General features: G+C 37.6%; 1 protein-coding gene across 5 annotated transcripts in view; it reads right to left on the minus strand.

Moving 5' to 3' along the window:
* LOC121423034 (small G protein signaling modulator 3 homolog) overlaps positions 1–14538 on the minus strand; it is an 89212-nt gene that overhangs the window by 12981 nt on the left and 61693 nt on the right. For all 5 annotated transcript variants that reach the window (XM_041618310.1, XM_041618309.1, XM_041618312.1 and 2 more), the window contains 5 exons: positions 13120–13283; positions 12173–12266; positions 3843–3913; positions 3001–3135; positions 1067–1250 (listed from right to left, as the gene is read on the minus strand). In XM_041618310.1, coding sequence (XP_041474244.1) covers positions 1067–1250; positions 3001–3135; positions 3843–3913; positions 12173–12266; positions 13120–13283 — 648 coding nt within the window. The remainder of the gene's footprint in view (positions 1–1066; positions 1251–3000; positions 3136–3842; positions 3914–12172; positions 12267–13119; positions 13284–14538) is intronic.

Here is a 14538-nt window from a genome sequence, read left to right on the forward strand (position 1 = left end):
ATGAGCATTTGAATATTGTGATCACTAATGCTATGGAGATAGCAAATTGGCAATGCGACAAAGATGTGTGATGTCACTTGTGAACAACTCTCCCCATTACTTTAGTATATATTTCACTAGAATTGCCTTTTTTATCACATCTATCCATAGATCATGTGTTCTTTCTGCATGAGGGCAAGTAATACATATTTTTTAAGAATACATCATGGATAAAGAGTTTGTATCATCATAAGAAAAAGCAAAAAGAGACATTTTGAGGGTATTTTATAGTCCACCAAAGGGAAAGTTGTTCATCAGTGACATCACACATCCTTGTCGCATTGCCAAAATGAGGATCTCCATAGCATTAGTGATTGCAATATTCAAATGCTCATAACTTTCTCACTATTTGTCCGATTTTTCTCAAACTTTCTTTATTCTTATTCTTTGATTTTTCTGTTTCTACACAAGCCTATTTGTTCCAAAGTTCATTCCCCTTTAAACAGACTTCTTGTGCTATCTATCTTCATTCAAGCATGAATTCAGCACCCTTTACCAACAGCGCACATTAGTCAGACTTTCCTTGGTGTACACAATCAAATAAGTGTAAGCATGTACACAGGTCTGCATAGTTCATGGTTTGTACCATGGTAAAATAATAATATTCAGCTTTTATATAGCGCTTTATATTTACATCAGAACAGCGTCTCTAAGCGCTTTACAGATGTATACATGAAATTGAAACCTTTTTTGAGAATACAGGTCTCTGTCTGTCTCTCTTTCTCTCTCACTGTATTTTCCTCGCAATCCTTCATCACCGTCACTTAGAACCCTTCCCTTGCACTGAACTCATCTCTTCCTTCCATCTCTTTCTTTCTACCACTTCCAGAAGTTTTATTTTTTAACCCAATTTCTCTATATCTCTCCTACATTATTTATTTACGCTATCCCTCTTTTCCTTTCTCTCTCACCTTTTCTGTTCCTTTCTTCTCTCCATCAAACACACTTCGATACATCCCCATCACTCAACCACACATCATCATCATCCTGCATCGCCTCTAACCATAGCAACCCATCATCCACTCACGTCTTTCTTGATGGGGAGCTCCCAATCCTGCGACAGGTTGAAGGCAAAGTTGGAGAGGACCCGGAGCTCGCACTTGATCTGGACCCAGCCGGGGCTGCGGAGGAAGGACCACGGGTGGTACCACTTCTCCACGATCTTGTCGCAGGAGCACAGGGTTTCGAGCCACAGGTGGAGCACTTGTTCACTGGAAGAGCAAAAATAGGAAAGGGAATCAAGAGTAGGCTTTCACGTCAGAGGATGATTAAGACATGCTGGCAACTCCATATAATAATAATATGCTTATATAGCACATATCACTACCAAATGCGTCCCTATGCGCTTAATTGGATATTATTACCCTGGCTTTAGCCCAGCAGCCTTTTACAGCGCGGTGGCATTTCAAGGAATAAATTCCTGCCAGGTACCCATTTACCTCACCTTGGTTGAGTGCAGACAGTGCGGATGAATTTCTTGCCGAAGGAAATTACGCCATGGCTGGGATTCGAACCCACGACCCTCTCTTTTAAAGTCCGAAGACTCTTCCACTGGGCCACAATGCTCCACGTATGTGTCTTACGGGACATTTTGACAATTTCCAGTCTCTTAGCTGATTGCTTGAGCAATAAATTTTTTTTGTTAGACTTGATAAAGTTATAGTGGGTAGTCATGTTAAAGACTGATTACCAACAAAAAATGTTTGATTATGGGTGAATTAAAGGTGAAAATGTTGTGTGGCCTACATGACTCAGAAATGTCTCGTAAGACACGCAACATTTCAACCTCTAATTCACCCATGGACTACATATTTTGTCGTCATTTTTTTACACAACTACCCAGTTGTACATGGACTTTACTATTATTACTACAAAACAAATCAAACTTTCTCTTTTGTTTGGACAGTAGGTTGAAAAATGTGAAAAAAAGCTGATTTTTCTAGCATGGAATTGCCCATGTACAAGGAACTATTCTTTTTTTATTTTATATTATACAGCATTTGGACATGTCACACAATCATAAGCAGCCACCTGCCTATAATGAATATAATAACCTCACACAATGTCAATAAACTTCAGTATGTTCAGAATACAGCTGCCAGGGTTTTAACTGGTACGTCAAAATATCAACACATTTCACCAATTCTCCAAAAGTTACATTGGTTGCCAATCTGGAAGCGTATAGAATTTAAAAAACTTCTCACTTGAAAAGTGTTAAATGGTTTGGCACCAAAATATGTACAAGGCCTTGTCATGCATTGTACACCAGCTCATAGCCTAAGATTATCACACCAGAAACTTCTTAAGACTCCCAAGACACGTGTAGCATATTGTGCGCAAGCTTTCTCTGCCTCAGCACCTTCTCTCTGGAATAATTTGCCGTTGAATTTAAGAATTATACCATCACTGGAGACCTTCAAATCTAAACTGAAGTCTGATCTTTTCTAACAGTATTAGTTATTGGCACTTTGACACTCATCCAAATTTTCTCATTCTTTCTTTCCTTGTGCACCTCGGAAAAGAATATTTCTAGATAGATGGCGCTACATAAATGCCTATTATTATTATAACTAGAAAACACTGATTCCCACTGAGGCAGACTGTGTGGAGAAGGCCTTTCTGGAAACCACTACAACTTATTCTCATGGAGGTAGATTATGCCAATAAGAACCTGTCTATAGCAAACAACTTTCTACAGTGACTACTAAACCAAAATCCAAATGAGGCAGGTTATATGGATAAGAACCTTTCTGTATCAGTCACCTGTCTATAAGTTTAAGTTTGGTGTTCATAACATGTACAGCTTTCACTGTAATTCATAGGTTGAGGTCTCTTTTCACAAATACAAAATACTGGAACGAAAGATATTATTGATTGGAAGACACCTTGATTGACACATCAATATAATATGCACGTATTAAGATAAATTCAATAAAAATCCCAAATTCAATGTTTTCTTACTTGAGGCCTAGACACGTCAACGATCTGAACTTGACGTCCATCTGAGCATGGGCTACGTCGTGGGTCAGATTGACCGCTTGGACTGACCGATACAGAAGCTCTTCTGGTGTTAGCACTTTACCGTCCTCGTCCAGTCTAAGAGAGAACAGAAATTACACAAACTTGCATCAAAGCCAAAGATTGAGGGGGACATAATACATAGGTGAATGGCATTGAGTATGTGAGTATCCGAAGGACCTAAGTCCATCTCTTGGTCAAATGATCATATCGCATTGTTGCTTTAATATGGCCCGCATTCTAAGGTCAGGTTTAAGTTGGACCATGGGTTAATAATAATAATATAGGGTATTCATATTGCGCAACTATCCAACTTGTTAGGTGCTCAAGGCGCTCTTATATTACCCGGCTAAGCTAGGCGTTCATAGCGCACACAGCTTTTTAAGGAATTACTTCCTACTGGTACCCATTTACCTCACCAGGGCGCCGTAATGCAAAGGTTAGCGATTAATCGCTAAATGAAATGACCAATCAAGATCCTCGTTGCATGCGCACTTTGCTGTGTAGACTGACTATGAACCAATCAAAATTGTTCTTTGAAATTAGTGATTAATCGCTAACCTTCGTGTTACGGGACCCTGGGGAGCGTTTCATGAAAGGACTTGTCGGATGTTTTATCCGACAAGTACCAGTTTATCCGACAGTTACCATAGGAACAGTGCCTCTTAGCCAATCAGAATCAAGGAAAGATGTCAGATCTGACAACTTGTAGGATGAAAATATTGATGAAACGCTCCCCTGGACTAAGTCATGACTAACATTATGAGAAGCTTTACTTTACTCACCTATAAGTCTTACAAAGCACCAGTCTTGAGTAAACTGATTCAAAATCTCTCTCAACTTCCTTAGCACTTGCCTACAGAAAAAAAAACAATGAAGTATTGACATGAATCCATACTCAAACTTTTGATTTTCTCTATTGTAAAAAAAAAATAATGTTTGTCATATCAGATACATGGCAATGCAATTGTTGAGAAGCGCTGATTTAGTCTGTATAATAACTCAAGCAGGAAGTTAATTCTTCACTTTTGGGTGATTTCAAGCCCAGTGGGGTCACTCACCCGCAGAGGGGGACGCATATGACCGTTACCACAAATGCAAGTAACCCCCTATTGCAGTCAATTTCAAGGACATTTTGTGAAATTTACCCCCCTATTTTCACGCAAAACAAAATTGCGGTAAAATGGTACCTTGAAACACCCCTAATTATAAGATTGTAAGGACACTTTTGCCCATTTCGCAAACTTACCCCTATTTACCATATTTCAAGGACAGGGCATTTATATCCTTTCCTCATTAGAGGAAATTGCAACACAGGCGTCAGAGTGCTCAGTCCTTAAAGATGACCAAGAGCCATGTTATACTGATACAATAATAAAAAAGAACTTTATTTTTCTTGAAAAATAAGAAAAGTAGAATTCTTTGTAAAAATAAATGTAGAGTTGTCCACATAAAGATACAGAGCATGATGAGCGCGCCCTCTGCGGCTGGTGACTCGGCGACGGATTTTACTTCCCGTGATCGTTCTCCCCTTTTTCCTGACCCCTATTTCCATCAGATCGAGGACGGTGAGCACCCCTATTTTCACTACTTCGAGGAGTGTTCTGTCCGCGGACGCTCCATGAAATTGACCCCTTTTCCCGCGATTTTGGTAACGGTCATGCGGTCCCCAAGTCATATTGAGTGACCCCACCGGGATTTCAAGTTCAGTGTTAACCTTTTGGTGTTGGTGTTAGGTCAATTTTTACACGATTATAACACCAAACATAAAATAAAGATGGTCTCGAAAGTCACTCACTAGTTTTTGAGATTTGCAATGTAATCTGGGTCAGTTTGAAATACTCTGAATAAGTTTTGGAGCTAGGGGAAGCAATCCAAATTACAACACCAACACCAAGGCAAATACTGGACTTTAAATCACCCATTGGATAAGCTTAAAAATGGCCGTGAATGGTGATTTTCTAGGGGTTTTTTAGTTTTATTTTCCAGGGCTCTTTGGGGCATTTCGGGGTCGACACCGCCCCCAACCCCAATTTCATTTTTCCCCGATATGATTATCTGTGCATGATTTATAACGAATCACATTTTTATTTGAAAATGTACAAAATAATTTGAAGTAAGAAAGACCATCTGTTCAATAGACTGAATGAGAATTAGACAAGTGGGAATTAGACAAAGCATAGTAGTAGACCTAATAGGTTTAGTCTATAGGCGGTGCTGCACCATCTCAAGATTTTAGCCTGATCGGCCCTCTTCGCGATTAATCTCGAGATTCAAGAAACCCCCGTCTCCACCATCACAAGAAGAGCGATTCTTGCTCGAGCAAGGCATGATGCATTACGGTCCGATGCCGTGAATAAATAATCCCGATTGCGTCTGCACCTGCGAAGTAGCACGATAATTCGTAAAATATCGCACTATTTTGCACAAAAAATTGTAGGATTAATCTCGAGATTGCAATCCCAAGTTGACTTGGGATTGCAATCTTGAGATTAATCCTACAAGTTGACTTGGGATTGCAATCTCGAGATTAATCCTACGAACTAGCGCGATAATTGCATCTCCATTACAAATAATCTCGGGATAGTTAGATCGGGATAATTTGCCGGATCAGAAATAGCGCGCTAATTTGAAAACTCGAGATGGTCCAGACGGCCCTTATGTGGTATTAGAATAATTAGACTATCTGAAAAGTAGATCAGCTGCTTGTAAACCAACATGACATAAACATTGTTAATTCAGTCTTCTTTTCATGAACACAGACAGTGCTAAGCCATATGGCCTTCTCTGCTAAGCTTATGTACACAAGAAATACCTTGTTTATACCCCTCAACAAAACTCTATTGATCCTCTGAGGAGGAACTGATCACAGTGTGTAAAAACAATCAATAATATGTGTAGATGCAACATTAAAATGGCATCGGAAAATTAAGTGTCTCCGACAAGGCTGCGAACCTGGGGGGGGGGGCAGTAAAATATATTGCTGTACACATGCTTGACCAAAAAATGTGTTTAAAGGGGGGTTTCTTCAGTTTTGGATATCACGGGCCGCACATGCACTTGTTAAGGGTATAAAAACCACTGATTTTCAAGAAAAAAACTGTGGTTTTGAAAGACTGGTCAATGGTCAATCGCGGGGTAAAACCTATTTATGGTATTTTTTTTCCAAAGCTTTTTTTAAAGACAAGTCAATGTGTTCAGGGTAGGTTTTTTCCCCCACGCTTTTTCACCAGGGTCATATTCTGGCCAAATTGTGTAAATAAAGCCTGCAAAAAAACTTGTTAGAGGGTTATTTTGCACACAGAGAAATCATTCATTTTAAAAGGGGTGTTTGGAAATAGTTTGGTCACGCATGTGTACAGCAATACATTTGACTGCCCCCCTACCTAATACAATATGTTATTACCATGGCAACATGGTGCCTGACAGATGCAAGAACTATGTCTTGCATATCTTTACATCAAGACCAATGTGTAAGTACCAAATTTCATGAAAAGTTGTTAAAACTTAGGAAGCTGTTGGAACCGCAAGATTTTTACCTTATTTGGGCCATGATATACCATTACCATGGCAACACAATTTCTGACACATGGAAATTATGTGTCTTGCAAAACTTTTCCCCAAGACCAATTTGTAAGCCGAATTTCACAAGAATTGGTTAAAAACTGAAGAAGTAGTTTGACAGGAAAGATTTGCAACGGGCCAACCGGCCGCCCAAGCGTACGCCGATTCCTACATGTACCCTCTTCAAATTTTGACGGGGGTGCATGTATAAAAAGAATTTTCCTGAATTCTATTTCCTTAATTTTCAAGAGATTAATCTGTTTGCAATATTGGATTTGGAACTCACTTGATGATTTAATTTTGAAGAAAACATTGTTCAATAAGCCAGTTCGTAGTTCCTTTCTGCGCATGATCAAAGATTATACGCATGATCAGAAGTAGGTCATTTGTACTAAAGTGACATGGTGCTTTAAAATCTAAGGAGATAAGCACCAACTTTGATGTCTTGATTATTCATATATTCTTTTGAATTGTCGTTTTCATTTACATCCACAAAACAACAATGCTTCCACGAACGACTGGTATTTCACAGTTTGTCAAGTACATTGTGCAACATGCTAAGATATGCATTCAAAGTAGGAATGCAACAAATACCTTCATTAAGTGTTCATTGGTGTGCTATTCTAGTCACCTGGTCTATTCAATTTCTTCATCCTGCTATGTAAGGCAAGCTTACGTAATATCTTGCTTTGAAATCTGCCTATCATGATGAAAGAAATGAAAGGTCATTTGACCAAAATTGCCCATGAAGTAACTACGAACTGGTCTATCATACAGGTGTTTAGAATTAGTTGTATCTTATTAGCTCACAGCCTCCTGCCCCATCCCAAATGTTTTGTATTAAACTGTATCACCTTCATCTGACTTTCACCCAATCCCCTCCCACATCATTATTATGTAATCACTCTATCAAAGCTTTATGCTTTTGAATTAATGACATTTTCTTAAAACTAGGGGTGCATTTCTCAAACATGTTAATGCCTAGATTCTGAATTATTCAAAGTCAATCATTGTTTTAGAGAATTTGTGTGTGTGTGTGTTTTAAATGAAATTCATAGGCAAAACTATTTAGATCATAACCAGACTGAAACTAATTGATTTTAATAAATGATAGTAAAAGTATGAATTTTCAAAAGTAATTTTTCTTCCAATATGTGAGCACAAAATATTGTATAACTTTGAAACCGCATACTCGGCCTTCACAAATTTGGTGCGAGATGATAGAGAAAAAAAATTATCAAACATTACAAGGGCAATTTAGTATGTTGTGAACATATTGCACAAAACATCAAGAAGAAACTTACCGACAGTGCAAAAAATATGCAAATAATGCACAAAAAATAGGACACTACAAACTTTAAAAAAAAAGATAGTGAAATGAAACAAATGAATTCTGTAGGGTATTTTTTTCCCTCAAATGTTAATTCAAATAAGAATAAAAAAATACCTGCGACCTTGGAAAAATCCCCGCGAAAGTTCTCGTAATTTCACCAAGTACCTACTATTTAGCGGGTATTTTCTTTCGGGGAAATTACGCGCAGTTTGCTTTTACATTACCAAAATACCTGGTATTTTCTGATCGGGCTAAATTTCCCGATCAGAGAATACCTGGAACTGACGAACTTCGAGGCGGTCTGAAACCACCTAATGAATACAATATTTTCAAAGCACAGAACTTATGTAAAGGCCGAGTTAGAAATCCCCAGGGGTCAAACAAATATGACCCAATATTTGTAACCTTCCCCGGACAAAAGAACCCTTACCTAACACTTCTCCCTGTTTAATTGCTTTCATATTCCACACAAAGGTATGAGTCACATGTATCCTGCATGCCTTTTGTGTGCCATATTGACATTTGGAGGAGAGAGCGGGAGTCCCCTTTGTCACGGTACCATCGTGTGTGGGGTTTCTTCGGTAATACAAAACATTCACGCAAGGTCACAGCAACAACAACCAGTGTCCTCTGACACAGGACTTAGTGACTGATCGCAGTGCTGACTTCAACAATTGATTGCATTGAAAGTAATAAGAAATCGGTTGTGGAAATCAATTTTACAATCAATAGCTTCGTTTTGTGCAACTGGGCCCATGTCCGATAATTGGGGAGCTCACTTATATTGATGTGTATTCATTGCAATCTATTCATAGATATAATTGGCAATAGAGTATAGAGAGGCTTTTCTTTTTATATTTTTATTTTGTTACTTGTATGGTCCATTTTGTTGTTGCTGCTTTATTTTGTTTTGTGGTTGACAATAAAGTCGATAGAGGCTTTTCTTTTTATATTTTTACTTTGTTACTTGTTGGTTAAATTTTGTTGCTACTGCTTTATTTTGTTTTGTAATTGACAATAAAATCAATATTTTCTTTTTATATTTTACTTTGTTACTCGTTGGTTACATTTTAATGCTACTGCTTTATTTTTGTTTTATTGACAATAAATCGATAGAGGCATTTCTTTTTCTATTTTTACTTCTACTTGTTACATTTTATTGCTACTGCTTTATTTTGTTCTGTAATTAACAATAAAATCGATAGATGCATTTCTTTTTATATTTTTACTTTTACGAGTTACATTTTATTGCTGCTGCTTTATTTTGTTTTGTAATTGACAATAAAATCGATAGAAGCATTTCTTTTTATACATTTACTTTTACTTCTTACATTTTATTGCTACTGCTTTATTTTGTTTTGTAATTGACAATAAAATCAATAGAGGCATTTCTTTTTTAATTTGTACTTTTACTTGTTACATTTTATTGCTACTGCTTTATTTTGTTTTGTAATTGACAATAAAATCAATAGACATTTCTTTTTATATTTTTACTTTCTTACTTTTTACAGTTTGTTGCTACTGCTTTACTTTTTGTAATTGACAGGAGAGTGAGCAGGGGCTTTTCTTTTTAGATTTTACTTTTGTTACTTGCTTATTGCATTTTGTTGCTGCTGCCTTATTTTGTTTGTTTTTTTTTTCAAGGGGGGGGAGTGTTCATAGACAATAGGGTTCTCGCAATATACCTGTTACCTTATATTCACAGTGCACTTATCATTTTTCTTTTTTTTTATCATTTAATGATTTTTATTAGAAATCCTTCACAAAATAAACATTAACATCATATAGTATACTTATTATACTTGTTATTCATATCTTTCTCCAATAAAGCAAAAATGTGATATTTACAATCAGAGGGTGTGACGATAACAGAACAAGTGTGATCAAGGTAAGCACTAGGTCTATAACAAATCTTTATAAAAGGGTTGAGGGGGGGGGTTGCAAAAACTAGTATGTAGATACATATATTGTTATGAATTAATCATATCACATATTTCCTTGAGCTTGAAGCTTGATATGAAAAAATCCACTCCCATCCAGAATCATGTACATAAAAAAAACATTATAAATATTAGAAACAAACAAAATAAAATGATATGAAATAGTAATTAACAGTAAGACCATCAATTTTCCTTATACATTTTTTATTTACTATCATAATAATAATAAAAATAATATAGGGTATTCATATTGCGCACATATCCACCCTGTTAGGTGCTCAAGGCACTCCTATATTACACGGCTAAGCTAGGCGTTCATAGCGCACAAAGCTTTTTAAGGAATTACTTCCTACCGGTACCCATTTACCTCACCTCGGGTTGAGTGCAGCACATTGTGGATCAGTTTCTTGCTGAAGGAAATTACGCCATGGCTGGGATTCGAACCAAGCAATAAACAATGCAATAAACAAACACTCTTGCCTGTGATAAACACACACACACAAATAGAAATGGGATTTGATGATACAAAAAAAAGACAAAACTAGGGATACTAGCAAGTTTTTGCCAATTTCAATGGGGGCAAATTATGGAACAAAGAAAATGCATTGAAAATGCCAGTCAAATCTCAATGAACAGCAATGACGTCTTTGTCGAAAATTGGTGAACCGGGACAGAATATTCTCGGACGATTAGGAGCCCATAAAAAAATGCAAAGGGGTCTTTCCATGAAGATGCGGCACAAATTGTGACATTTCAGCATAACTCAGTACTAATTATATCATACATTTATTATTTGCAGGCTTAAGATCATACATTTTACTGGGACTTTAGGGCCATTAAGCTTTATTTTTCATCAAGCTATTTAGCAAAACAGTGTATAACGCTATTAATATATATTATATATAACATATATATATATATACATATATAACATATATAATATGTAATTTTACTTGTTAGGTCAGGTAGCTAAACACCTCAGATTTGCTATGTATAGTTTCAATAAAAAGAAAGAAGGAATTGTCAAAGTGTCCATGTAGCATTGGAAAATGTCACATTTGGTGGACACTGAGAAGCACAGTGGCGATTTTTAAATTTTCCTTTGAATTGAAAGTAGCTTTACGCAAAGGAAACCTGAGGCATTTAGCTACCTGACTTAACAAGTAGATGTGGATATCATATTAAGCGTAGGTCAACCTAATTACCAACATTTGACTTTTAGGACCAAATGTAAATATCCTAATGCTTCATGGACACCATGGTCCATGCAACAGCATAAAACACTGTTTTGCTAAATAACTTAATGAAAAATCAAACTAAATGACCCCCAAACTCCCAGTAAAATGTATGGTCGTAATACAAATGTAAAGCCTACAAACAATAAAATGTATAGTATGATTAGTACTGAGTTATGCTGAAATGTCACAATTTGTGCCCAATCTTCATGGAAAGACCAATATATGTTGTTTGTCCAGAGTTGCGTATGAGACTGGGTATTTGATTCACTGATTTTCGACGAAGACTGCGCGTGTGTGTGTGTATTTTGAGTTTTGGACAGACGTGTATCAATCAGGTATGATTATATACGTCTGGGACCGACCTTCAACGTCACCATCCGAAAGACGTGATCAGGGCTCGAACCTCGGACCTCTGCATCAATTTGTAACTTCCCCACAGCTTGGATTATAGGCGCACGCCACAATGCCCAGTTGTCATGAAGGGGTTTTAATAATAACAATATTCCGCATTTATATAGCGCTTAACACATCGGAACGACGTCTCTAGGCGCTTTACAGACATATTATTACCCCGGTCATCGGATCCTTGCATGCCCGCATACAATGTATGCACCTTCTCCACTCCCTGGGGAGCATTCCAACAAGAGTTCCAAGACTCAATTGCTAGGCATACTACATATAGGCTTTCCCATCCTACCGGGTACCCATTTAACACCTGGGTGGAGAGTGGCAAAGTGTGGATTAACGCCTTGCCAAAGGACGCTAGGCCATGGTGGGATTCGAACACACGACCCTCTGATTACAGGGCGAGAGTCAGAACCGCTACACCACGACGCTTCCACACAATAGTTTTGACAAAAGATTCTCAACATTCCAGACAGCCTCTGCATAGCGGTTGCAAAACTCTACCATTAAAACAGGGAAAAACACTAGTTCTGGACCAATGATTAGTCGAATACACTCGCGCTAGTTTTCCTGTACCTATTTCACTACAGGCAGGGGCCCGATCCCAACCAACATGCTGGAATGACAACACTTACCTCTTCAATAAAATGCCACGGATGGTACGTTGCTCCTAAGATAGAAGGCTGCTTCAGGCCGTGTTCAAATACAGCTTTTAGCGCAGGACATAACCTAGAAACACACAATTTGATGATAATAATATCAATAATCCTACAATGTCTAAGGCGCTTAATACTGATTTTTTTAAGTACACCATTTTCTGACTATTCATTTCTTACCTCGATTTTAAAAACAAGTGTAATTCGTAAATGAATAAGTTACCAAGTCTCAAATCAGAGAGAAACTGAAATAAAAACATAGAACAAAGATGTGCACCTAGATATAGACCGACCAATAGAGTGGAGATATCTAGACATTTATTCCTGTAAGACAGGGGGCTCATTCCCCCCAAAAAAACTTTTTTCCAGATAAATCCACTGTGCAAATTTTTTTGACCGCGTCGATCGCTGACTATTTACTTTCAAGTCTCGCGCAACTTTTCAGACCAAAATTGGGACACCCAGGTACAGGATTCCAAAATCAACATTTTGTGCATGCAGACCCAAAATTACTCCAAAATGTGAATTAGGGTACAAATCCAATGCAAATATATTTTTTAAGACAAAATTCATAAATGTATCATTATATTTCCTTTTACTGATTAAAATAAGACTTGGTCTATTTCTATACAAAGGCAGTGATTTCAAGTTCAGTGTTGAACCATTGTTGTTGGTGTTAGGTCAATTTTTACACAAGTATAACACCAAACATAAAAAGAAGATGGTCCTGAAAAGTCACTCAATGGTTGTTGAGATGTCAATAATGTAATCTGGATTAGTTTTACAAACTCAGAATAGATTTTGGAGCTAGGGGAAGCAATCCAAATTCCAACACCAACACCAGCACCAAGGCCAAGGGCAAGACCGGACTTGAAATCACCCAATGGCCTTTCAGTGTCAATTTCATTCCACTGAAAGTAACTTACGATCCTCTGACTAGGTCTGTGATGGTTTCTGTGACCGCATCGTCCCCCGCGCTGGTGTATTGTTTACTCCTCTCATCCAAGATCTCTACAAACTTGGCCGGAAACCAACCTCGAAGGCCATTCAGCTCACCTACCCAGCAGTGCTCATCTTTTTGAGATATGATCTACGGGGAAGCAAAAAAATCATTCATATTAGTGATGAAGATTTGCTGACAAGTTTAACCCTTTGAACCTGATAGGCCGGAATACCGGCCTGCCAGAAAACACGCGAATACCCATTAGGCCGGTATTCCGGCTTACAGCCATGTGACTTCAAAAGCATGGATTCTAAATGTCAGGTGATCTTCTAAAATGACGTCATCTTTCTAGTATGTGTAGGAATATTTAGTCGATAATTTCAGTCAATGTCGGCAATGATTTCGGAAGGATTTAGCTTCAAAAATGGCCAAAATATGCCACTTTTTTGTGATTGCTCGTGTCGTAGGTGCAGTAATACGCGGCGAGTCACGCGCTTACTACGGGGAAGCAATTGGTATATCTCACTTTGGTGAAAACAGTGATTTTGAGCCCAAAACAGACACTAAATATGATATTTCTGATTGTAGACTAGGTCTACGAGAAGCCAAACAACTTCAGCCGGCTCGGGCCGGGTACTAGCGGGGGGAAGGTGCCGTTGGGTCTTGAATCATGGGTATTGTATGAATGTAGTCGATAAGTCATATATGTGCAAATAATTCAGGGTGTATGTCACGACCGCCCCAAATAATTCAGGGTTCAAAGGGTTAAAACACATTTACTTGCTCATTGAAATTTTTTCTCCTTTCATGATTTTTTTTTGGTGTAACTAGTGGTTTTAATATTCATGTTTGATTCTCTATCGTAACTTGGTTTTGTGTTAGGGTTTCGCTTGATCAGGCCTCATGTTTTTAGAGCCCTTGTGAGTTATGAACCAGCCGGATTGCCTTCTGGGCAAGTTCTTCGAACTATGGGTGAACAGGGCATTAAGATCAGGCACCAGTCCCCGAACATACATTTTTAAGTGCTATTAAATGTAATTTCATCATTATTATTATTAGTTATTTATTGTAAAGCGCTTGATATTTTTGGTAAAGCGCTATATAAGTACCTACATGTATTATGTATGTATGTAAGGATAAAGAAATCTTGATACAACATGGCAGTAATTTTCAATCCTATGACCACGCCAAAGATAGAATCTGACAACTGAAGTTTAATTGAAACAGAAGATATATGAGATTACGCAGTATTTTCATGGTCAAGATCGTATTTCAATCAAACTGTGTGGAAATGGTACCAAATCTCTCCTAACAGAAAACAATAACATACTAATTGAATTAATTATAGTAATATTTTTTTATCAATTTTTTTTTTAAAACAAGTGCACACCTAGTTACCAAT

Source organism: Lytechinus variegatus, chromosome 10 (assembly GCF_018143015.1).
Source record: "Lytechinus variegatus isolate NC3 chromosome 10, Lvar_3.0, whole genome shotgun sequence".
Taxonomy (NCBI): Eukaryota; Metazoa; Echinodermata; class Echinoidea; order Temnopleuroida; family Toxopneustidae; genus Lytechinus; species Lytechinus variegatus.